The sequence below is a fragment of the Mercenaria mercenaria genome, chromosome 18, assembly GCF_021730395.1.
Source record: "Mercenaria mercenaria strain notata chromosome 18, MADL_Memer_1, whole genome shotgun sequence".
In the NCBI taxonomy this organism is placed as follows: Eukaryota; Metazoa; Mollusca; class Bivalvia; order Venerida; family Veneridae; genus Mercenaria; species Mercenaria mercenaria.
Genome location: NC_069378.1, coordinates 29,664,232 through 29,691,764, shown reverse-complemented (window position 1 = coordinate 29,691,764; position 27,533 = coordinate 29,664,232). Strand labels below are relative to the sequence as shown.

At 34.8% G+C, this 27,533-nt stretch overlaps 1 protein-coding gene across 1 annotated transcript in view; it reads left to right on the top strand.

The window, feature by feature from the left end:
* Window positions 1-238: 238 nt before the first annotated feature.
* The window catches only part of LOC128550782 (uncharacterized), a 33,011-nt gene continuing 5,716 nt past the window's right edge, over window positions 239-27,533 (top strand). Inside the window, exon 1 of the mRNA XM_053530545.1 lies at window positions 239-567. Coding sequence (XP_053386520.1) covers window positions 509-567 — 59 coding nt within the window. The 5' untranslated portion in view covers window positions 239-508. The remainder of the gene's footprint in view (window positions 568-27,533) is intronic.

Genomic DNA, 27,533 nt, shown 5'->3' with positions numbered 1-27,533 from the left:
ATCAGTGTGTTTTCTTGTTTTGCAATTTAATCTAAAGTCTTTAAAATGTACTTATCAAGCTTTAGAAGGCACGTGATTAGTGCAAATATGTGAATATTTTCTATTTAATATTTTATCAAACAATGCAAAACGCATTGTAATAATCAAAAAGGAAGTTAAATTCATATCAGGTCATATTTCAAGTACAGTACATAACGAATCAATATGCCCACAAAATTACGACCGGTGATGATTTCTCAAAATCTATAGCTGAAGGATCAGAGAAGATTTTCGACACGGGTTGCTCTCCATGTTCAGAATCCGGAAGGGCAAAAGAAGCGGATAAGTTCTGTGTTGATTGTGGATCATATTTCTGTGCTAAATGTCTGCTAGATCATAACAAATTCCCGGCGTTAAGATCGCACCAGATTTTACACAAGTCCAGAAAAGATAAACAAAAGGAAAGTACGAAACTGGGACGAGCCTGCCGACAGAGCGATGTTCAATACACCATGAAAAGTTGGTTGACATGTTCTGTAAAGATCATGATGAAGTGTGCTGTGCAGTTTGCATTGCAATAAAACACAGGTAAACAGCTGAGAAAATAGATACACAACCCGTTTGAAGGTCACATTTTTGTTTAATAAAAACTATAACAAGATCTTCTGAAGGCATAAAAAGCAACCAGGACTAAGTTTTATTGAGTCTGTTAATGAGAGGTAATGAAAAGATAAATAAATACAATCTTTCATTTTTTAATTATTAAAATTCAATATTGAATTCATCGGTGTGCATATGTTTTGCAAACTTTCATTAACCTAACAGCTAGGTAAATTAAGGTTCTACAGTATAGTTCAGTTCAGTTACCTACACTCCAGAGAATTTTATTTTGGAATTTTATACTCTATAGACAACTTACTGATCTTTATAATTGTATATTATATACTAAATTCTAGAGAAGAGAAAATTTGTTACATATATTTTTTACGATGTAACAAATACTTCTACTGTCCATTGTTTATTTCATAAAGAGATCATAAAAGTTCCTTTTCCAAAATATTTTCTTTTCTTTTCAGTATGTTTATACTTATTGTGTAGCTTATGTGTATGTACGTGCCTGTTTGTTAATTCTATGCTTTTTTTATTCTTATTTGAAAATGTGTACATGTGCGTAGCCGCAGTGTACGTGTATATATTTACACTTAACCCTACTGCGTTATTTGAATGTGGCCTTTTGTCCTTCGTGTATACAACCTCCTGGTAGATACCGTAATAATGCGTGATAAACAATTATGTGCATCTCAAATAATTGTTAAATTTTCAATACGACAGTAGTAATGGCTAAGCTACAAAACACTACTATATCATTTTTGTTACACGCACTACCTAGTCGGTCTATTTTTGACACACAATTACAACTTTCAAATTCAAATATAGAGATCAAATGAAAAATCAGAAAGCAACTGAGAAAAATAATAGCAGAATCGCTTTGATGGAAAACTTAAGACACTTAAACCTTGTCTCCCTTAGGAAATACAATTCTTCTTTTTTAATGAAGAAAATATAACAAAATCGACATAAAATTTGAAAGTTGATATATCTGCTTCCGGAATAAAAGAGGATCTTCCGGTCTGTCCCTCTTTTTTGCCGCATAACGGAGTTTTTACTGGTGAAAATCACAGCAAAAATTGAAGAAAGCGCAGACCCCCAGCAACAAAATCAAAATTTTTTCGTACGTACGAACAAAATTCCAAATAAAATTTTCAAATTCCCTTTTTATTTCTCACATTTTAAATGCAATTTGGAATTTTGTTCGTATGTACGAACAAATCCTGGCTGTTCGTACGACGAACAATAATCCATATTCCGTATTATTTTCAGTTCTGACCAGCTGTTCAAACAGCTCAGATTGTTCGTACGTCCGAACAAAATTCCAAAAAGCTTTAAAATTCTTTTTTTATTTCTCACAAACATTTGTTCATACGTATGAACACCTGGATTTGTTCGTACTACGAACAAATATAGAACCAAAAAAGAATTTATTCTTAAAAAATGCAATTTGGGGAAATTTTGTTCGTACGACGAACAAATCCTGGGCCATATTATTTTTCAATTCTGATATTCTGTTTAAACAGCCCAGATTTGTTCGGACGCCGAACAAAATTTTCCAAAATAAGCTTTAAAATTTCTTTTTTTATTCTCACTATCATTTTTCATACGTATGAACAGCCTGGATTTGTCGTACGTACGAACAAATGAAGAACCAAAAAGAATTTATTCTTAAAAAAATGCAATTTGGAATTTTGTTTGTAAAGTACGAACAAATCCTGTCCATATTATTTTTCAATTCTGATATTCTGTTCAAACAGCCCAGATTTTTTCGGACGTCCGAACAAAATTCCAAAATAGCTTTAAAATTTCTTTTTCATTTCTCACTAAACATTTGTTCATACGTAAGAACAGCCTGGATTTGTTCGTACGTACGAACAAAAAGAGAGAACCGAAAAAGAATTTTTTCTTAAAAAAATGCAATTTGGAATTTTGTTCTACGACGAACAAATCCTGTCCATATTATTTTTCAATTCTGATATTCTGTTCAAACACCCAGATTTTTTCGGGACGTACGAACAAAATTCCAAAATGCTTTAAAAATTCTTTTTATTTCATTTCTCACTATCATTTGTTCGTAAAGTACGAACAAATGAGAGAAACTGAAAAAGAATTTATTTTTAAAAAAAAGCAATTTGGAATTTTGTTCGTACGTACGAACAAATCCCCGTCCATATTTTTTTTTTAATTTTGATATTCTGTTCAAACAGCCCAGATTTGTTCGGACGTACGAACAAAATTCCAAACTGCTTTAAAAATCTTTTTCATTTCTCACTATCAATTGTTCGTACGTACGAACAGTTCCCGGATTTGTTCGTACGTAGAACAAATGAGAGAACGAAAAAGAATTTATTCTTTAAAAAATGCAATTTGGAATTTTTTTCGTACGTACGAACAAATCCTGTCCATATTTTTTTCAATTCTGATATTCTGTTCAAACAGCCCAGATTTGTTCGGACGACGAACAAAATTCCGAACTGCTTTAAAATTCTTTTCATTTCTCATTATCATTTGTTCCACAAATCCTCTTCATATTTTTTCAATTCTGATATCTGTCAAAACAGCCCAATTTTTCGGCCGTACGAACAAAATTCCAAACTGCTTAAAAATTCTTTTTCATTCATTTCTCACTATCATTTGTTTTATAAAGTACGAACAAATGAGAGAACTGAAAAAGAATTTATTCTAAAAAAAGCAATTTTTGGAATTTTGTTCGTACGTACGAACAAATCCTGTCCATATTATTTTTCAATCTGATCGAACAGCCCAGATTTGTTTGTACGTACGAACAAAATTCCGAACTGCTTTAAAAATTCTTTTTCATTCACAATCATTTGTTAGTAATGACAGCCTGCATTTGTTCATATGTACGAACAAATGGAGAACTGAAAAAGAATAACTTTTAAAATAAAAAAGCAATTTGGAATTTTGTTCGTACAAACGAACAAATCCAGGGTCTGTAGCAAAAGATACTTTCAGTTCTGACATTTTGTTTGAACAGTCCAGATTTGTTCGGACGAAAAAACAAATTTCCAAATTGCATTTAAAAATTCTTTTTCATTTCTCATAATCATTTGTTCATAAAAAATGCCACTTAATCCATTTTGAAAACAATACAACATCACTGAAAATTTCAACACCCTTTTTTAATCTATTTATTTAAAAAAAAAAAAACAAATACTTATGAACATAATAAATATAACACAAAAGTCAAACATAAAAAAACAAGAGCTGTCATTGACAAGAGCTGTAAGTGACAAATGCACACCCTCCACCCACAAGTATGCTAATAGTCGTATGCACAAAAAAAGAAAACAAGAGGGCCATGATGGCCCTATATCGCTCACCTGTTATCATTGCACTTGAGGACAAGAAGGTCCTCAGAAAAAATATCTAAGTCCAAAGGACAGGAACAACAAAATGACGAAATTTAACCAAAAAAAAAAAAAAAATTCTTACAAGGTACAGATATTCAAAATACACCTAAAAAAATTTGGGGGTACCATCCATGTTGTAAACCCCAGAAAAGTGGTCTCGTTTTTCCCTATGGCCAGTAATAAAAAAGTTACTAAAAAAAGCTATTAAGTAACGTAAAAAAGGGAAATAAAATTTCGAAAAAAATATTGTAAGTGAACAAAAGAAGGATCTGCCAAATAAATCTGTTGACAAAATGAAATTTCAGATCAGTATCTTCATAGTTACGGGGATACACCCATTTTAATTTGAAACAAGAGGACCATGATGTCCCCGAATCGCTCACCTCTTTCCCCCATGACCCAGTTTTGAGTATGACGTCATTTTTTCTATTATTTTACATATGACCTATTTTGAGCTCATGTGACCCATTTGAACTTTACCTAGATATTATCAAGATAAAAATTCAGACCAATTTTTATGAAGATCCATTGAAAAATATGGTCTCAAGAGAGTCACAAGGTTTTTCTATTATCTGACCTAAATTTACCCTAGTTTTCGAAGGTACGTGACCCTGTTTGAACTATCTAGATATCATCAAGGGAACATCTCACTAATTTCATGAAGATCTCATGAAAAAAATGGCCTCTAGAGAGGTCACAAGGTTTTCTAATTTTTTAAAACCCACTGGCCTAGTTTTGACCGCATGTGACCCAGTTTCAAAATTACCTAGATATCATCAAGGTGAACATTCAGATCAATTTCATGAAGATCCATTGAAAAATATGGCCTCTAGAGAGGTCAAAAGATTAATAATTTTAGACCTACGACCTAGTTTTTGTCCGCAGTTGACCCAGTTTTTAAACTTGACCTAGATATCACAAGATGAACATTCAGACCAACTTTCATACAGATCCCATGAAAAGTATGGCCTCTAAGAGGTCACAAGGTTTTTTTTTTTTTCTTTGACCTACTGACCTAGTTTTTTTAAGGCAAGTGACCCAGTTTCGAACCTGACCTAGATAACATCAAGGGGAACATTCTGACCAATTTTATGGAGATCCATTCACAAGTATGGCCTCTAAAGAGGTCACAAGGTTTTTCTATTTTTAGACCTACTGACCTAGTTTTTGAAACCCCACATAACCCTGTTTTGAACTTGACCTAGATAAACATCAAGATGAACATTTAGACCAATTTTCATACAGATCCCATGAAAAATATGGCCTCTAGAGAGGTCACAAGGTTTTTTCTATTATTTGACCTACTGACCTAGTTTTTGAAGGCACATGACCCACTTTCGAACTTGACCTAGATATCATCAAGATGGGAAAATTCTGACCAAATTTCATGAAGATCTCATGAAATATATGGCCTCTAAGAGGTCACAAGGTTTTTCTATTTTTAGACCTACTGACCTAGTTTTTGATCGCACGTGACCCATTTCGAACCTGACCTAGATATCATCAAATGAACATTCAGACCAACTTTCATACAGAACCCATGAAATATATGGCCTTTAGAGAGGTCACAAGCTTTTCTATTTTTAGACCTACTGACCTAGTTTTTTAAGGCACGTGACCCAGTTTTTGAACTTTACCTAGATATCATCAAGGTGAACATTCTGACCAATTTCAATGAAGATCTTATGAAATATATGGGCCCCTAGAGAGGCCACAAGGTTTTTTTCTATTTTTAGACCTACTGACCTAGTTTTTGACGGCACGTGACCCAGTTTCGAACTTGACCTAGATATCATCAAGATGAACATTCTGACCAATTTTCATGAAGAAACTTGTGAAATATAAAGGCCTCTAGAGAGGTCACAAGGTTTTTTCTATTTTTAGACCTACTGACCTATTTTGACCGCACGTGACCCATTTCGAACCTGACCTAGATATCATCAAGATGAACATTCAGACCAACTTTCAACAGATCCCATGAAAAATATGGCCTTTAGAGAGGTCCCCAAGGTTTTTCTATTATCTGACCTACTGACCTAGTTTTTGATGGCATGTGACCCAGTTTCGAACTTGACCTAGATATCATCAAGGTGAACGTTCTGACCAATTTTCATGAAGATCTTGTGAAATATATGGCCTCCAAGAGGTCACAAAAGTTTTTCTATTTTTAACCTACGACCAAATTTTGACCGCATGGGCCCAGTTTCGAACTTGACCTAAATAAAATTCAAGTTTAACATTCTGACTAATTTCCGTGAAGACTTAGAAATATATGGCCTCTAGAGAGGTCACAAGGTTTTTCTATTTTTAGACCTACTGACCTAGTTTTTGAAGGGACGTGACCCAGTTTCAAACTTGACCTAGATATCATCAAGGTGAACATTCTGACCAATTTTCATGAAGATCTTGTGAAATATATGGCCTCTAGAGAGGGCACAAGGTTTTTCTATTTTTAGACCTACTGACCTAGTTTTTGATGGCACGTGACCCAGTTTCGAACTTGACCTAGATATCATCAAGATGAACATTCTGACCAATTTTCATAAAGATTCCATGAAAAATTGACCCTAGAGTGGTCACAACAAAAGTTTTAACGGAGGGACGCACCACGCACGGAGGGAAACAAACGGACACGGACACCGCGCGATCACAAAAGCCACCTTGTCACTTGTGACAGGTGAGCTAAAAAGGGGGGTAATTTGACATAAAATAAGTCCAAGTTATCTACCCTGATTGTCTCAGTCCAACAATAACAATAATGAAATTTCAAATAAAGTCCTGTAAGTACTTACTGATATTAAATCCATTTTGATTACAATCAGGGGGGTAATCAAATAAAATATCTCTGGAACCTACAATTGGATCTGATTTGTCATGGAATCCAAGATTAATTGTTCTTAAAGATTTTTTGAAGTTTGTATCAAATAAAACCATAAATGAAGTCTCTATATGGCTGCAAAAGCCAAAATAGCCAATTTTGGACCTTTAAGGGCCATAACTCGGGAACCCATGAAGGAATCTGCCATTGAAGAAAGGAAGCAAGATCTTGTGGTGATAACAAGTTGTGTGCAAGTTGGTTAAAATCAAATCATAAATGAAGCTGCTTTTGTGCAGACAAGGTCAAAATAGCTAATTTTGGCCCTTTCAGGGCCATAACCTGGAACCCATTAAGGGATCTGGCCGATTCAAAAAAGGAACCGAGACTTATGTGACACAAGTTTTGTGCAAGTTTGATTAAATTCAAATCATAAATAAAGCTGCTATTGGCAGACAAGGTCAAAATAGCAATTCTGGCCCTTTCAGGGCCATCACTCTGGAACCCATAATGGAATCTCGCCAGTTCAAGAAAGGAACCAAGATCTTATGGTGATACAAGTTGTGTGCAAGTTTGGTTAAAATCAAATCATAAATAAAGCGCTATTGTTCAGACAAGGTCAAAAAGCTAATTTTGGCCCTTTCAGGGCCAAAAACTCTGGAAACCCCCTAATGGCCAGTTTCAAGAAAGGAACCGTGATTTTATGTGATACAATTGTGAGCAAGTTTGGTTAAAAAAAAAATCATAAATGAAACCACTATCGAGCAGACAAGAAATTGTTGACGCATGTCAGCACTGACGCACGGACGGACGACGGACGAAGGGTGATCACAAAAGCTCACTTTGTCACTATGTGACAGGTGAGCTAAAAATGAAAGTGTAAAAAAAAGGTCAAGGTCACAATTGGAGGTCAAAGGTCAACAGGGCTTTTTTCCTGTCCGGTCCATAACTCTCCCATCCATGAAGAGATTTTAATATTACTTGGCACAAATTTTCCCCATGAGGAGACGACATGTCATGCGCAAAACCTGGACCCCCTAGCTTAAAGGTCAAGGTCACAAGTGGAGGTCAAAGGTCAACAAGGCTTTTTTCCTGTCCGGTCCATAACTCTCCCATCTATGAAGGGATTTTAATATTACTTGGCACAAATGTACCTCATAATAAGACGATGTGTCATGCACAACTTTCAAACCCCTAGCTCAAAGGTCAAGGTCACACTTAGCAGTCAAATGTTAACATAGCATGAACGGGGCCCTGTTTCGTGTCCGTCCATAACCTGACAATTCATTAAGGATTTTAATTTTAACTTGGCACAAATGTTCCCCATGATGAGACGACGTGTCCGTGTGCAAATCCCGACCCTTAGCTCAAAGGTCAAGGTCACAATTGGAGGTCAAAGGTCAATTTTTTTTTTTTCCTGTCCAATCCAGAACTCTGTCATCCGTCAAGGGATTACAATATCATTTGGGCATAATTGTCCCCATAAATGAATGACATGTCATGCCAACACCCAGTACCCTAGCTTAAAGGTCAAGTCACACTTTGAGATCAAAGGTCAGTAGGATTTTTTTCCTGTCCAGTCTAAAACTTTGTCATGCAAAACAGGATTTAGATATCAGTTGGCACATCATCTCATCATGGGGAACATTTGTGCCAAGTAATACTAAAATCCCTTCAAGGATGGGAGAGTTGTGGACCGGACAGGAAAAAAACCCTGTTGACCTTTGACCTCCAATTGTGACCTTGACCTTTGAGCAGGGTCCGGGTTTTGCGCATGACACGTCGTCTCACATGGGAACATTTGTGCCAATTAATATTAAAATCCCTTCATGGAGACAGAGTTATGGCCCGGGACACAAAATTGCGGACGACAGACGGAATGACGGAAAAGTGCGTTCTATAGTCCCCGAAACGGGTTTTCAACCAGTGGGGGACAACAAGCTTTTCCTTTGTTTTGGCCTGGTGACCTAGTTTTTGACCCTAGATGACCCATTACGAACATGCCCCAAATTTATTGAGGTAAACATTTTGACCAAGTTTCATTAAGATTAGACCAAAATTGTGACTTCTAGAGTGTTAACAGTCAAATTGTTGAGACCCACAGACACAGGCGATCACAAAAGCCACCTTTGAGCACTTTGTGCTAAGGGTTTGCTAAAAATCTTTTAGTCAGGTTTGAGTTATATGGCTCATATATGTCAGAAGGAGACCATCCTATAACCCCAACCGGGTTTAATGCGAGGACCTATAATAATGCTACAGAAAAAAATCCATGAATCGATTCACGAAAAGAATCAATTATATTTTTTATTTTTTTTTAGCCCTAAATTAGCAACCCTAAGAAGGGCCAGTTTTACATTCTATCTCAAATATTTCTAAACATCTTTTTGTACCCAAAATGCTTTCTTTCAACTTTTCTCTTTGTTTAAAACAAAGAAATAAATCAACTTATCTGCCAGCCTTATCAATGACAAAGCCTTCATGAGAACCAAATAAATACAAAGAAGTTTCACATTCCTCTTTTTCCATTAAACATTTTTAAGTACATATACTTCTCCATATTCATTGTCGCATTAGAATCGTCTCATATCTTAAATTGTTACTGATTTGAAAGTGACTGACCTTCTCCATATGTTTTGTTTTAATTGGAGGGTGATTCATGTCTTATGGCATGTTTTGAATCGGGAAACAAATTTAAGCCCTTTTGAACGTCGATATATTGGGGACCGTCTCCTTGTTGTAGAACTTGCCTTCAGTGGGATACTTGTCACAATGTGCTTGTTTGAATCAATCCCTTCGGAGAAAAATGCTATGCAAGATAATGTTCTCCTTTTAAGTTGTTAGGAGAGGTCCACTTTTCTTTTTCGCTTGAGACTCACCATCTGCAATAGATAAACAGTGTCTGCATATTCTTGAATTCATAGAAGTATAATGAAGCAACAACCGTTTTAGGTTTCAGGTCCCTGTGATCTTGACCTTTGATCCAGTGACCTCAAAATCAAATAGGGTCATGTACACATTAAGACCAATAAACCTATTAAGTTTTTAAGGTCCTAGGGTTTAAAACCCCTTCACCAGTTATTGAGCAGAAAACCATTTTTAATGTTCAGGTCCCTGTGAGCTTGACTTTGACCCATTTACCACAAAACAATAGGAGTCATCTACACATCAAAACCAATAAACCCCGTGAAGTTCCCAAAGGGACTAGGTGGAACGCATCTCTATTTAATGAGAGAAAATCATTTTTAAAGTTCATGTCCCTGTGGCCTTGACGTTTTACCCAGTGACTCCAAAATCAATAGGGGCTATCTACTCATCAAGAACAATGTACCTGTGAAACCCTTCTCCATTAATTGACTGAGCGGAAACCATTTTCAATGTTCAGATCCATGTGACCTTGACCTTTGACCTAAGGACCCCAAAACACCAAGTATAACATTCTGACCATATTACGTGAAGATATGGTCATAAATGTGACCTCTAGAGTGTTAACAAGCATTTCATTTGATTTGAACTGGTGACCTAGTTTGTGACCCCACATGACCCAGATTCCTGGGATTTTCATGCTAATGTTTGGTGTGTGGCCGTTTAAATGTTACCTATTGTAATCGTGGGTTAACAAGCTTGAACACCGCGGAGCAGGGGTTAAAGATAAACATCTGTCAAGTTTCATTAAGAAGGTCATTAATGTGGTCTCTCTACAGTTTATATAGCTTTTCCTTTGATCTGATCTGGTGACCTAGATTTTGAACCCACATGACCCAGATTCCAACTTGATTTAAAGATCATCAATAATAAAATTCAGACCAAGTTTCAAGAAGATACAGTCATAAATGCGACCTCTAGAGTGCTAACAAGCTTTTCCGTTGATTTGACCTGGTGACCTAGTTTATGATCCCATGCGACCCAAATTCAAACTTGACCTAGAGGTCATCAAGACAAACATTCTGACTAATTCTCATGAGTTTCAAACTTTAAAAATTTTACTTTTGATTTTACCTGCTGACCTAGTTTTTTACTCCACCTGACCTAGATTTGAATTTGACCTAAAGATCATCAAGGTTAATATTCTGACCACGTTTCATGAAGATACAGTCATAAATGTGGCCTCTAAAGTGTTAACAAACGTTTCCTTTGATTATTTGACCTGGTGATCTTGTTTTTGAACCCACTTGACCCATATTTGAACTTGGACTAAAGATCATCAAGATTAACATTCTGACAAAGTTTCATTAAGATATGGTCATAAATGTGGCCTCTAGAGTGTTAACTAGTAAGCCTTTCCTCTGAATTGACCTGGTGACCTAGTTTTTGACCCCTACTGACATAGATTTGAACTTAACCTAAAGAACATCAAGATTAATATTCCTACAAAGTTTCATTAAGATATGGTCATAAATGCTGTCTCTAGAGTGTTAACAAGTCTTTTTACCCAATGACCTAATTTTTGACCCCACATGACCCAGATTTAAACTTGATCTATAGATCATCAAGATCAACATTCTAACCAAGTTTCATAGAGATATTGTCACAAATCTGGGCCTGTGGTTTTATCAATGAAAATATAATGTAAAATATAAATTTACTCACCTGTTTCCATTTTGAAACTGGTGATAGCTGCACCATGGAAATACCGACAGCTCCTTTCATAGGGTTTATTAGCTATGTGGTAGACTGTATGCAGCTGAATTCTATATCTGAACTTGACCTTGATGCAAGTGGCCCAAGTCTTGTATGTTACACACAATCTTACAATGGTCATTAGGCCTGGTGCACAGTAAAGTGCCCAATTGGGTTAGCATCTAAGTCAAAAAATAAAGTTTTATTTTTGCCTTGAAAATACCTTTTTTTTCTACACTTCAACATGTTGTGCACAAGGATCAGTACCCAAATAGTTTAACTTTTTGTGAATTTTTTTAAAAAAAGTGGATTTAAGTTGCCATGTCGGGTTGGGACGGACATTACACCTTCATTTAAATTAGATTCCTACTGTAAATGTTTTATACAAAACCAGTTTCTTTTACGTGTATTTTTAATAGTTTGAGGTCACAGATCAAGAAAATATAAGCCTTAACTCTTTGCTTTTCCATTTTTTAAAAAAAATAGCTAATTTCTTTGAAATTACGATTATTTTCTGTTAATCGAAAAATTTCCCATTTTAATATAAAATTGGAAAATGGAACATTTACAGCAGGAAAACATTTTTTAAAAGCAATTAATTAATACAACAAACAAAGTAGAAACATAAATACTCTTTATTATATTACATTTAAGCGAAAATATCATAAATAAAAAAGGGGCCGGAAACGGGGGACGGACTTTAAACATAAAATGACTGGTTCAGCTTTTATAACTACTTTGAACAAAAAATTTAAACTCTAAAAATTCAAATTTCTTAACTAAGGGAACATTTGTGTCTTTTCAATAGGTAATATGTCTATAAATATAGTAAATGGTTTTACTAAATGAAAAAGGGAAAATTCCATTTCAGACATTCATTGAAATAGCAGTTAAAAAGCGAGCGAGATTGAAGTATTTCTTTTTTACTTATTTGCAAAAAGTATTCTACTAGTATTAAGCAATATTTGCAAAATCAGCTTTACAATCAATTTTCACTGCATATTATCATATATATGCAAGTACTTTCTGTTTCAAAAGAAAAAAACATACGAAACAGTACAAGCATTCCCATAAAACTAATCCATACCTAAAAACCCTTTCCCAGTAGAATAAAAGCATATTAAATGTAGATGACCATAACATTACTGTATCAGTTTAGCTTTCTATCAGTGCTGTTTTTAATGGTACAAAATGAAATAATGATAACATAATAATGTTCTATGATTGAAAAAATATAACACTTTAACAATTTTTTATTTTTTTATTTATTTTTTTTTTTGTATACTTGTACCAGTCTTTTATTTTTCCCGTTAATTTAATTATATGTTTTTTTTTAAAGGGGAAGTCCTTGGCAAAAAGGCAAAATATATCCTTACTAAGGGTTTTAATTTTTATACAATACACAGATTATAACACTTACATCAGAGAGTGTTGTTTTAGGTAAAGATTCCATAATGATCAATTAAGATCCAGTTTAGGGTTTTTATGGTCCCTTGTATATTGGCACCCTGTTGAGAAAGTGTGATTTTGTGATCTTCTATGGCCACCTGTTTTTTTATGGCATTTGTTGCCATCTCAATAGGTCACAAATTTAAATTTATGTTGTTTTAATTAAGGAATGATTATGATGAAATCTTATGACCATTTTATTGTTTTAGATGAAATTATAAGAGAAAAATAAGAGATAAGAAATATACAGTAGGGGCACTAGGGAGGGGATCAAGTGTTAATGGTAGCATTTAAAAACGTTTTTGTAATTACTAAGGGACAAAAGAGGGCATAGTTTTCTCGATATGATGGTTAAAAACCTAAAAATTACAACACTATAAATTTCAAGATGACAGAAGACTAAAACTCTACTTTCTTTTTTTCAACATGTAGTTTAGTACAAAAATGTAATGTCCGTCCCCAACACTTTAAATGTGCTTATAGATAATATTTGGCAAAGTTTACCTTATATATATACTCATTAGTCTTTTTTCATGTTTTTTTTCACGAGTTCTTTATATGAAAGTAAAATTCATGTATGAAACTGATTTCATTTTGCTGAAGATTTCAACAAATTTTGACATTTTTTTACACACACTTGTTTTTTAAGAAAAAAATCACAAAATAATGTATTTAAATGGATTTTAAAAGCATTTTTTTTTTTAAAAATTTCAGTTCTTATTGGTAAAACAGAAATAAAAGGAATTGAATTTGATAGAAAATTTAAAAATTTTATACAACATTCAAAATCAATGATAAGTGGGGACGGACATTTACGGGGACGGACATTACAGATAACTTTTACACTTTTGTCAATAAACTAAAAAACTGCTTGATGGATTTCAACAACTTTTGGAAATGTACTCATGTTTATCATATGTAATAAAAATGTGCTGCAAATTTCTAGTTTTATAACACTTAATGAAGTTTATGGTAGGGGGACGGACATTACGGATTTTTGTCACAAACTAACTTTGATGAGATATTCGGCTATATTTATTTACCCGACTTGATGTACAGAAATGATACTTTGACTATTTCAACTTGCATATTTTTTCAAACTTTTCAAGGCCATCTCACATGTTCTAGCACCAAAAGAATACTACTTTTTCTTCACTTTTTTTAAGTATAGCATTTTCCCGTTTTCTAGGGCGTTTCAATCCATACAACTTTGGTTCAAACCATGATTCTCAGAACAAAATTACAGAAGAACATGATGTTATATATCAAATGAAAGCAAAGATATTTTTTTTTTCACAAAATTTAATAGTGAAGATGTAAAAAGAACAGAATTTCTGTGAGACAGCTTACAAAAAAATGATGAAATTTTAGATGCTAACCCGTTACATGCAAAAATGGCTAATTTTTTCCTACTTAAAAATTGTTGCACTACTTTTTTTCTAAATTTTTATGATAAATGTTCACCTCCACATCTACATCTGTATCATACCTTACTTTTAAACTTTTTTTTCATAGTTCATCATGAATTGTTTGAAAGATGGGGCTATGTACATGATTTTTTGCTGAATTGGGCACTTTACTGTGCACCAGGCCATTAACATGTATCCTAAATATGATCATAGATATATAATGAAACATATTGTCTTGTAAGTTGTGTGATACACGGAATCGCATTAAAAAGTCAAGTCAATCTTCTTATTAGGGCATCCAATGCCAAGCCACTGCAGTCGAGAAAAGAGGTCTGCTCTAAATTTCCATCTGCTGCTTTTCTTGGCAAATCTGTAAATAAATGAGAATTTAAAATGAATAGAAAAAATGTTTGATGTGCTTTATTAATAATATATGTTTTACCAAAGGTGCAAAACTTAAACCTCCTGAAGAATACAGTAGAATAGTGTACAGCATTTTAAAATGTGAGGTCCGGATCTAGAATATTTGATTGTCACCAGCGAGGTGCATAGCATCATGAGGAGATACCTGGTATGGGGGGGGGGCCTCTGTCTATATTTGGGGTAAGAGTGGAGTCCTCCTCCCTGAAAGTTATTGATATAATTATACGTGTCATAATCATACATGAAATGGGGGCCTCTGGTGCAATTTTTCTCTCTATTTAATTTCAAAGTACGTTGGGGTACGCTTCCCTCATTTCCGGGAATGCTCATTTTTGTATTCATAATTTTAAACACGCCCCAAAACTTCCCTTTATTGCGGAATGATACAATTTTTTTTCCAGGTTTTTGACTACCAGCCCAGGGTGGGTAAACCCGCCTGGGAAAACCCGGGGTTTGGAAAATTTACTCCTAAAAAAATAATTGGCAATACGGGCAATAAAAGTTTTTTCTTTTTTTTTTCCCCAAAATTTTTAGTTTCTATTTATAAAATTAGCAAATTCTTACTTAAGTTTTCTTACTTTGAAACCTTTGGTAAATGATAGGTAAACAACAACATTTCATTAACAAAATTATCATTTTTTTTTTAGAAATTTTTAACCCAAAAAAAATTTTTTCCTGTGAAAGAAACACCCTTCAACTTTTATAGTTACGATTTTAATTTAAAAAGGGACACAGTCCCGTTTTAAATTTTTGAAATTGACGTTTTTAAATCTACACACCCCACCCCACCCCAAATTTTTGAAAAATCCTCTAGCCAACTATAGTTTTAAAATTTTTCTTAACATAGGGTATCTAGTTCTTCTTTCAAAAACATTCTGTAAATGAACACAAGTTTTGTAGCTTTTAACCCAATCTGTTTTTTTGAGTTGTCTTAATCCCAAAATTTTGAAAAAACCCCCCCTGCTCACAGCTGAGCCAGATATCTAGAAGGTTTGGGCTACTACCCACGAGTGGTCTAAGGCTGATCAAAAACCACACACTGAAAAAAAGTCTATGAGCTTTTCATCTAAATTTTGGTACTAACCACACTGCCACATCTTCACTTTTTTCCCAATCCTTTTTAATCATCTCATTTCGTGGTAATAGGATGAAATAAAACAAGTGATTTTTGGAAAGTTATTTTCAAGAGAAAATGGCTTTTAAAGTTGTTCAAACTTTAATCCCCAACTTGTTCAATAAATGCTAAATTATCTCAAAATATGCATTAAATAGATTTTTATAATTGGGCTCGGGTGTCCTGCTATCACTTTTGGGTTTTTGTTGTCAACTAAAGTGTTGAAATATGTATTTTGGGGAGTAATTGCAACTGAAATATTATATTGCCCAAAACCCCCCGGGTTTTTTTCCCAGTTTTAAACCACTGGACTAGCAATATGCTTAAAACCCAGGTTTTTCCCAAACCCGCTAATTCACTTCGAAAGATTCTTTTTAAAACCCGGATTTTATCAAACTCCCTGTGAAAACCCAAAATTTTTAAAAACTAAAAAAAAGGGTATAATTAAATCCATATAATATTTCAAGAAAACTGCAGATTTTTTTGTTTTTTTGTACATCATCGGGGGCATATAGCATTAAAACTTAGCTATTAACAAATTTGATTTTTTAAATATTGTTTTTTTATTTTAAAGTCACTATATAATTATGTTCTTGAAAATTTAACTTTGTTATCCCAAAGTGGAAACTGGCGGGGTACTCGAAAATCGCTCTGATCCTGATTGGTCGTTAGAACCCCAAAAGAGGGTGAGTCTTTTAAAATATAAATTGTTACTCGTTTTGCCGACTCAAATAAAATTTATTTTTTCTATCTTTTTGACACAGGTGAAAAAAGTCAGTCAGTCCGGTGCTCAACCAAGACCCCTTGCTTACGGGGCTTTTTCCCAAACCCAACTTGGCAAACCGCCTGACCAATTTTCTTCCCTTAATTTTAAAATACACCCCCCCCTAAATTGAAAGTTGTCCTCGATTTCCGGAGCCCAGGTACATAATATTGCGGGGTGTAAACTTACAAGAAAACGTCCCACTTTGGGGTGAAAAATGCCACAGGGTGAGAAAAATTTTCACCACCCGGCTCAAACCCGGGCCCCCCCACGTTTACAGGGGCGAGGCCTACCACTAGCTTCCGTCTGCCTAACAATATTTTTTTCCCCTAATTATGTACCAGTTCGTACGTACTAATCTCACTATATTCCATTTTTTAAAAATACCCAAATTGGGTTTTAAAAATCTATACTTTTGTAAAGCATCGCAGCGGTGAAAATTTCATGGGGATTCAAAGTTGCTTGATATAAAGCCCAAAAATGCCCAGTCAAACTGGGATTTTCTGTCAGTTTTCAACGCGGTACGAGATAAACCCCTGTTTTGAAAAGTTGCCACCTTGGAAATATTTGATTGCAATCAGTTATTTAAAAAATTGAACCCCGTCTAATATTCCACTTACAACACCACTGGTTAAACAAAAAAAAAAATTGGGAAAATATTCTTTAAATAAATGACTTACATTTCTAAAAAAAAAATATTATCGAAAATTACTGCATAGGGGGAAAGGGGGGGTTTTTTGAGATGCTCACTTTTCGAAAAAACTGAACCCCTGACACGGTTCACTTTCATTTTTTTGATCAGGAATGACTTTGAAAGCCCTTTTTTGGGAAAATTTCAAAAATTTCAAACGATGAAAATTTGTAAATGAAAAAGGGGCGAATGTATCATCAGTCAACTTTCGTACAGCCCCCCATTTTAAAAACCCCCTTTACGGCCTCACTCTGGGGTGATTTGCTTACTAAGTATAAATTTGAAAAAAATAAAGTTTTCAGAAATGTTAGGCTTTAATTTGATACCGACCTTTTTTAAAATTTGCAAAATAAAAAATGACAGAAAAAAAACCCATTTTCTGTCCGGGTTTATCAGATCAGTACCAGTATGTATGCAAGTCAAACAGTGCCATTCAGGGGTTTAAAACTAACCCAAAACCAAAAAAAAATTAAAAAGAAAAATTTTTTATAAACCCCCTAAAACCTGAAACGAATATACGGGTAAAACCAATTCCCGGGGATATACTATACCGTGTGTCCTTTTTGACACTTAAACATGAAACCTTTACAAATTTTTCCCTCTCATTTTTTCATGCTAAAATGTCTTAGATTTTTAGCAAAACATTTTTGAAAATTGGATTTCTTTCTTTTTATTTCACCCCTATCCCAAAAATTAAAGGGAAATTTTAGCTAAGTGTATTCAATGTTTAAACTTCGCAATTTTTAAAACCGAAATTTTTCAGTGAATTGCTTATTTCTGCCATATTTTTTTCATATTTTGTTTCCCCATTGTAAAAAAAAAATGCTTTCTTTTGCTTGATCTTTTTTTAAAAACCTTTAGATTAAATTTTAAAATTCAGGGTAATAGTATATGCCAAAAATGCTTTAAAATTTCCCCCACCCTGTTTTTTGAATAATAGGGGAAACGTTTACTTGGTGTTTTGAAGATTTTTTGCCAAAAGTTTAAACAAAATATAAATTTTAAAACAGAATAGAATTTACCCTTTCATAAAATGTCAATGTTTTTGTTAAATTAAGAGTCCACTGAATATAAGACCCCCGGGAATTGGGTAAACCCAGATTAGCAAAAAATATTTACCAAGATTTTTTTATCTGTTATGGATCTCTGCATGGAAAGCGACCCCAGAAAAAAAAATACGTCAGTTAAGTTATGGTACCAGAACAACCCATAAATTTACGGCTCAAAATTTATATGCGGATCCACATTTTCTGTCAAGGGGGGCCAAAATTTTATGCTTTCTGCAGAGGGGTCCTAGTACACTTTTATACAAAATAACATTAAAAAAAATTTATTTACATTAAAATTTCCCAAAAACCCAGGGGGGGGCTGGACCCCCGGACCCCACCCCTGGTCCGCGCATGAATATTGTATCCAATGGAGAAATATCAGAATGTGGCCCCCTTAGTCATTTGAATCTAGCGCAATAAATCAGCCTTTTTTCGAAATCCACAAATGAACTTTTAAATGCCTGCAAAGGGGACAAATTATCCACAATCATAGACGACAGAAATTTTTCAAAAAACTGTGTCCCTTTTCTTTAGTCCAAATCTTTTAAATCAAAACAAATTTATTAAAAAAAACGATTTTGTTATGCTAAAAATTATTACATATAAAAATAAACTTTCCGCTAAATTACGGACATGGGCAGAAGGGCCATCAATAATTTCCAAAACACAAAGGAAAAAAAAAAACGCGTTGTAGTATTGACTGGTACCGTTTCACTCTTCGAATCATAATGCAAATCTCAGAATCCCTGAAACCCCATGTGTAATTGAATCGACGCGTCCATTTTATACACCTAAGATTAGGGGGTCAGCTTTGGTAATGCATCATTTCTTATTAAGTTCAATCAGGGTTGTAGGGGTTTTTAATAACAAACATTTTGAAAACTTTATACAAATTTAAAAAAATTTTTTTAATCCATTTTATTTTAATATCGGTAGATACTACAATTTTTAAAATTGGATGACACCCCCCCCACCCCTGTACAAATAAAAGAAAACATCCTTCAAAAAAGCGGTTTTGTGTATGGTTAAACCCAAATACGGCTCAGAATATACAGAGCTCTGTGTTTATGGAAAGGATGTTTTACCCAGAGGGAGCTTGGGGAAGAAAAAGCATTTATCAAAAAAAATTTTAAACACGTGTATCCCTTTTTTTTCGATTCTCGGTTTCTCATATTCTCGTTTTTGCCTTCAAGTTGTCAAAAAATTTTTTAGTTTTTTTTTTCTAACCCAGGGACGGGTCCCTGTATATATATTTTTTTATATAAAAAAACCCTTTTTTTTTTACACAATTAAACCTTTTTTATGTTAGTCAAATAAAAAAAAAACCCCATCACGTATCTACATGTACAAACCCAAACCCAACGCCCTATAAACTCTACACGAAGGCATTGGGGAAGGCTAAAATCTGACATGAAGGCTTTTTGGGCTAGCTTTTTCACCGAAAACCATTCAGACCCTAAAAGCTGGAATTCATTCAAAGGGTGCCTTATGAAACCCAGTCAAAACCTTTTTCCCTTAAAAAGTCCCTTTTAAAAAACCCCCGGGCCCACTTGCCAGGTTAACCCCGAGAATTATCAGGCATACATAAGCGTGAAACTGTACAAAAACTACACAAAAACCCCTCCTCCCCCCCAAAGATTCAAATCCCTTAAATCTTCTATCCAAAGCAAAAAAGAGCCCAAAACTGTCAAAATGGGAAAATGTCTATTTTACCCTACTCACAACCTGGGAAAAAAAAAAAAATTTTACAGCTTCATCAAGCACAACAAAAAAAAAAATGTCGGGATTGCCCCCCTTAAATCAATGGGCTTACCACACAGACCCCATCCAAAAGGCTACTATCTTAAAAAACAATTTGAAAACTGTCTTTTTTTTTTTCCCCCTCCCCCCCCCCCTTAGTCTGAAGCATAATGTTCCAACGTCCCTCACCCCCTCTCCTGATGAATGATCCAGTCACCACTGAAGGGTGGAAAAATCTCTATGCCATCCCCCCTAAAGCCTCAGGACCTGATGAATTTTCCCCCACCTCCTAAAAAACCCCCCCATGAAATTGCTCCGTCTTTCCCTATAACAGGGGTTTTCTCTCGAATTGGCCCGACCCAGTGATTGGAAAAAAGCCACCGTAGCCCCCCTATTTAAAAAAAGGGCCCAAGTCAAAAAACCAGTAACTATCGCCCCAATTTCCCTAACTTGCATTGCTTTCCAACCCTTGAACCCCATTTTTGTTTCCAAACTTATGACCAATTTTTACAAGCATAACTACTTTGGGCCCTTCCCCCACGGCTTTAGACAGGGCACATTGTGAGACTCATCATTAATTTCACTCAGGAAATTTACAATAACACTGAACAGGGTCAACAAAAAAGATGTTTTTTTCATGGACTTCTCCAAGGCGTTTTACAAGGGCATCACTTTAAATAATTTTTTTAAAATACAAAGCCTTGGGGTTTAACCCCCAAAAAACCAAATGGTCAAATCTTTCCTTCCAACCGCTTTCCCAAAAATCGCTGTTGATGGGCATTTTTTCCCGTGAACTTCCGTAGTCTGATTCCCCCCGGGGCTGTTTTTTGGGCCATTCTCTTCCTGGGATATAAATGACTTACAGATTCCCAAATTAACGCAAGAAGTTTGCAGGACACCTAATAACCTTACCATCAACTCCATTTCAGATAGTAATCTCTGCAACAAGACCTGATTAGCTTTGAAAACCCGGGGAGACATGGTCCATGGGGTTCAACCCGGACAAGTGTGAAGTCCTTTGAATTTTTTTGAAAAAAAATCCCGGGGTTTTACCCCCACAAAAATTCACAAAATAATTAAAAAAATGTGGGCAGCTAAATACTTAGGCATAACCATTTTTTAAAGATCAAAACGGGGCCAAAAAACATTGCAGTATCACTTCCAAAGCAACTTCCCACCTTCGCTTCATACAAAAAATGTCAAAAACTGTAAAAAAAAGGTCAAAAAGCTGCCTAAACACCTATTCCGCCCTCAACTTGATACTGTTTAAGCGTCTGCTCCTTGGCAAAAAAAACCCCACTAGCAAATCGAAAATGTCCAAAGGTCAGCTGCTAGGTACTCATGTATGACTACATTACAAACCCCTATGTTACACAAATCTGAAAAAAATTAAATGGAAACACCCTAAAGAAAGGTTACCAATTCATTAGTAATGTTTTATAAAATAAGGACCCAGACAGTTGCAGTCGACCAATCTCATCTTATTCCAACTAGAAACCTAAATTACTTAATCCCCATGTCTCACACTCAGTACTTTTCTAACTCCTACTTCCCTAGGACCATCCGACTCTGGAACTCCCTACCAACTCATGTTAAATCTAGCCCCAGTCTCAGTATCTTTAGAGACAGGCTGGCGGTGGTCAGTATGTAATTCTGTTGCCTCTGTCCCATTTTAACTGTAGCATACTGTCTTTTTTAGCTTTTATTCTTTTAACATTGTAACATATCAGTTCTTTAACAACTGTTTCTCTGACAGCGCCGCCCAGTGATAGTCGGAAATCGACGGTTGGGTGAAAGATGTAGATGTAGATGTAGATGTTACCAGTAGTTTCCGGACCGAAATCGCTATTTTGTGCCAGTAACTTCCAAACAAAACAGAGTAGAAACATAAAATTTTCACAGAAAAAAGCTAGGTTCTTCGTTAACACCATGCAAAATTCGTATTTCACTTGGTTCATAACACAAATGTAGATGAGGCCTCAAACGGGGCAGTTAATTCCATTAATATCTCAGTTAGTCCGAGTAGTTTTCCGGACCTTTCATTGTAAAAGTTGTAAGCTTTCTGTAAAAGCAAAGATTTCCGATTTCGTTATATATATTCAAAATTTAAGCATAATTCTAAGGCGTGATGATGATTTGAAAAGAATATTTCAAGAATTTAACAAATACCAGATTTATAATACGCTCATAACAGTTACGACTAATTACGTTTGAATGACGTTTGCAACGTCTCGCTAAAAGTACGGGACGTATTTAGTGGACTGGTAATATTACAAAAAAGAAATTAAGAACTTTTAATATAATTAACAACTTTAAAAAAAGAACAAGACCGGTCTTAAAATTGGTAGTCTAACGCCCTTGCCACTCGGGCACGGACACTGCTGCTAGACATTTGATTGATAGACGGTATCATAGGTAAATCCCTGTCTATTTTGGTTCCTATTTTTAATCGATAATTTAATGCCGTAGTGTGAATAGGTCGATTTTTTCTGACTTTCATTGTTTATTTTTATTACTATCGGAATGTTTTTACTGTATCATCTGTAAATGGGAGCATCAATTGACTGATGTTTACCTTCAAGGGGCCTAAAATTTTTGCGCATGCGCACTGTAACTGGAATTCCCCTGCAGTTGGCAATTTCTTGCGTAAACATTACATCGATGTAAGTTGAAACAACCGGGATATTCAAATAATAAATAAGTTCGGTAATGCTAGGTTTTCGCTATGTAAAAGCAAAAAAAGGTCTAGATGATATGATATTGTTACCCAGATGCTTTACGACATCGTAAAGCCTATACAGCACGAAATGTAAAAGGTCCGGAAAACTTCTTGGGTCCGGAAACTACTGGGAAACCAGTATATTTTATTTATACATAATATATATGATACTGTGACCGGATTTTTTGTCATCGATATTTTTTTCATTTGACTAACATAGATCTATATAAAGTATATTTGTGTGAAAAAACTCAGATTTTTTTTATATTAAACAAAAAAAATATACGCTGGACCCGTGCCTGTGTTCTAGACAGGAATGGTACAAAACTGACAAACTGAAAATTTCAAGTGATTTGAATGCATATTGACGAAACTATCAGCATTTTACTCAATTTTCAAATAAATCCTTATTTTTTTCTGGTGGTGTTAGCAAATTTGCCATAAATTAGATTGATTATGCAATTAATTGTAATATTTCTTGATGTATTTACTACAGAATATATCTTTTTATAACACAATGGTAATTTTAATGTTTTAATTTCTACAACTTAATTATTTAACGATTTAATTGAAAACCTGGTTTTCCTAGAATTGCCACGATTTTTGTTTTATTATTTCAGGTATGACATGTTGCAAAGCATTCTGTTTGATTAACAGATAATAGATACTGCAGACACTAAGCAAATTATACTTACCTAGCAGTTGCAGTATTTCAGCCATGGAGTCATAATCTTAGAATAAAGGTAAATTTGTCTCTGACACCTTCAAAATAACATTAAAAAATGCTGTCTTGTGAAAGTTTTATTTTAATATAGACATTTTGAAACTCCTGACAAGCATTCAGCTGACAGTAACCGCATTAGTGTCCTGAAGTCACTCAGATACTTAGGCCACATTTAAAATTGTTTGCTGTCTCCCGACCCTACTTTTTAAAGTTGGGTAGGTACATGTAGGTAGGCAATTTTTTTAAATATTTTTTTTGGTGTTGGGATTATACGTTTACCAGTATATATATATGATCGTTTCTTACAGAATATTTCTTCTGAAAATAAGACAAATCTTTATATGTAGTATAAAAGGATGAAATCAAATAGTACAATTTAAAACTTTCTTACTTTAATATTGTTTTGCTTACATGTACTTGAAAAATATGCGGCACTTGTCAATCGCAACTTAAAGAAAAAATTTGACCAGCATTGTCCAATAAAAACTTTTGGGGCGCAGCATTTTAAGTGGGTAGGTAGGGAGACAGCAAACAAACATATTTTTAACTTTGGCCTTAACTACAGAATTGAATGTTGACTGCTACTCTTAAGATTGCAGATTTATCTTTAAACAGTAAATAGGCTCAGGAAAAAGTACTTGGTAGACAGGTAGTCTTCAACTTCAGTTATGCCAAGTAGGTAGAGGAGAGGCCTATAAATGTTCAAGGCACTGTGCATTGTTTGGTTCACTTTTTGCAGTAATCTTCTCGAAAATAAATTGACCACAGAGACTTATAAATGGCAGATATTGTAGCTGAACACCTCCAGATTTTTAGCTCACCAGAGCACGAAGTGCTCAAGGTGAGCTTTTGTGATCGCCCTGTGTCTGTCGTCCGTCGTCCGTGACACTCTGGAGGTCACAGTTTTGGTCCAATCTTAATGAAACTTGGTCAGAATGTTACCCTAAAAAAACTTGGACGAGTTCAATATTGGGTCATCTGGAGTTAAAAACTAGGTCACCAGGTCAAATGGAAGAAAAAATTTGTTAACACTCTACTAGTCTCTAGAGGCCACATTTATGACCCTATCTTTGTGAAACTTGGTCAGAATGTTTATCTTGATGACCTCTAGGCCAAGTTCGAATCTGGGTCATGTTTGGTCAAAAGCTAGGTCACCCAGTCAAATCAAATGAAAAGCTTGTTAACACTCTAGAGGCCACAAGAGCCTAAGGTTAGCAGTGATTTAAATATCATATAACATGACAGTTCATGATAATTTGAAATTAATCAGAAACATTCTGAAAATAAACGAGAAATTTTAGAATAGAATCTTCGATATATGACCATTTTGTGTCGATTCGCCGTAAAACCCAACTCTCTCACTCACCCACTCACTCTTTTTGAGAATCGCCGTGAAGATCGCAATGAAAACAAAAATCCCAAGTAAAAATCTTTGTGTTTTTAGCTTTTTATGTTTACTTTATGCTTTATTTCTTTCAGTTCTCGGTGTTTAGGTGAATCTGAGGAAAGTCCAAAATATTGCAACTGTTCCAGTTGTTAAAATTGTAAGCAAAGACGTATGCTGGCTTAAACACATCAACAAGACAACAAAACACTCATTTCATATGCTGGCTCCAGTGATGTTAATTCAGCTGCAGATACTTTGTTCTCAAATATTTATCGACAGTACCTGTGTCAGATGTACTGGCAAACAGTTATATCTTCATTTTTGTCGAGCCCGCTTGCGGAAGCAAAGATAGATGTCCAAATGGCTGTTCTGTGTATGTGCGTGTGTGCGTCCGTCCGTCCGTCAGGATTTGTTTGTCCTGACCATAACTTTGATATGCGTGGAGCAATCTCGTTTATATTTGGCATGAATGTTAACCTCAGTGAGACAGAGTGTCATGCGCAAACTGCAGGTTCCTATCTCAAAGGTCAAGGTCACACTTGGAGGTCAAAGGTTAAATTCAATAATGACTGTCCGGAGCATTAATTTTCTTCTTCATGCATGGAGGGATTTTGATGTAACTTGGCACAAATGTTCACAACCATGTGACAGAGTGTCATGCACAAGAACCAGGACCCTAGGTCTAACTATAAGGTCAAGGTCAAACTTAGAGATCAAAGTTCCTGAGCATTTCTTTTTTATGCATAGAGGAATTTTGATGTAACTTGGCATAATTGTTCACCATCATGAGATGGAGTGTCATGTGCAAGAACCTAGAATTACTTCCCTTTGTTGTCACTATAAATAGCTTATATTGAACTTTTTTATTACTGGTCGTAGGGAAAAATCAAGACCACTTTTCTGTAGTACAATATGCATGTTACATCCAATTTTGAGGTGTATTTAGACCTATCTACTGGTAAGGATTTTTGTGTGGACTTAGATTTTTTAAAGATTTACTTCCCTTTGTTGTTACTATGAATACCGGTAACGTATTTTGTAACTTTTTGCAATCATTTTTTATTTGGCATAAATGTTTGCCTTAATGAGACAGGGTGTCATGTGCAACTCCTAGTCCTTTTGACAGCTGGCGGGCTTGACATGTTGACCGTGGGCATCTAGTGTTAAAACTTTCCTATAAACTGACTCTAGTACAACCAAGTACTATATGATAAGAATGTGTTATGGCGGATCTCGCCTCATAAACATACATATTCATATAGACAAACACACCAAGAACAGGAGTCTGCAGCAAACCTGCTTTATAAATGAAGGGACATTAGTGACTGGATTCATTTCCCTTATTCAGACTGTCCTTTGATCTTTATAGATAAATCTGTTTTAGTTGGACATTCATTTCTTTTGTGGTTTTACAACTTGACATTTTAGTTGTTTCTTAGAGTTAATGCTTTTACTTTTGAAAATATGAAAACAATATTATTTTAATGTGATTTTTGCATATAATGTATGTTTGTTTGATGAAATGTTTATCTTTGAAATTTATTTGTAAGTTAAAGAAATGTTCATATATATATATATTTGAACCCACTCGCTAAGCTCAATAGTGAAAGGGCAGATCTACAGATGACGGGGTTGCGAGTTCGATCCCCAGGCGGGCCAAATGTTCTCCGTGACTATTTAATAAAAGACATTGTGTCTGTAATCATTCCTCCTCCAATCATGTTCGGAAGTTGGCAGTTACTTGCAAAGAACAAGTTTGTACTGGTACAGCTAGAATCCAAAAGCACTGGTTAATTTATTGCCCACCGTTACATAACTGAAATATTGTTGAAAAATGGAGTTAAACCCGAAAAAAATTAAAAACATATTGGAATACTGCGAAATCAGCTCATTGTGTGGGCATGAATTTTCGTGGTTTTAACCAGAAGGATTATTTCATGGGGATTTAATGAATTCATGAATTTCATGTTTTGACAACTGGAATTTTATTTGTTCATAGGAATTAATTTTGTGCTTTTAATCAACCACAAATCCACTAAAATTAGTCCTGCACAAAAATTAATGATTTTACAGAATTTATCATAATTATGCTAACCCCACAATTTTTTACATCTAGTGTGTTGATGTTGTGTATTTAGTAATTTCTGTCACCCTCCACATCATTTTTGAATATAAAATTTATATTTTGTTCTTTAATTTATGAGCTAGTTTGTGTTTTTAGCTTCTTCATAAATATGGGAAGTATGGACATTGGTTGCTTTTTCAGGGTGAGCTATTAGTATAGGGTGGATGGCCATGTGTCGTCCATCGTCCGTCGTCCACATTTTTACTGAAACATCTCTGAAACTACGTGTCAAACTAATACCGAATTTGGTCTGTAGCATCCTGGTGAGGTCCTCTATCAAGTTTGTTCAATTTAGAGGTCGCTAGAGCTAAAAATAGAAATACCTTTAAACAACTCATGAACTGCCAAATAGATCTTCATCAAAAGAAAAATACATTTAAATGACTTCTTAACATGAACCGCTGGATAGATCTTCATCAAACTTAGTCTTTAGCATCATTATATGGTCCTCTATCAAGGGTCACTTGGCCCTTTTTAGGGGCTGCTAGAGCTAAAAATAGAAATATGTTTAAATGACTTCTTATCACAAACTGCTTGATT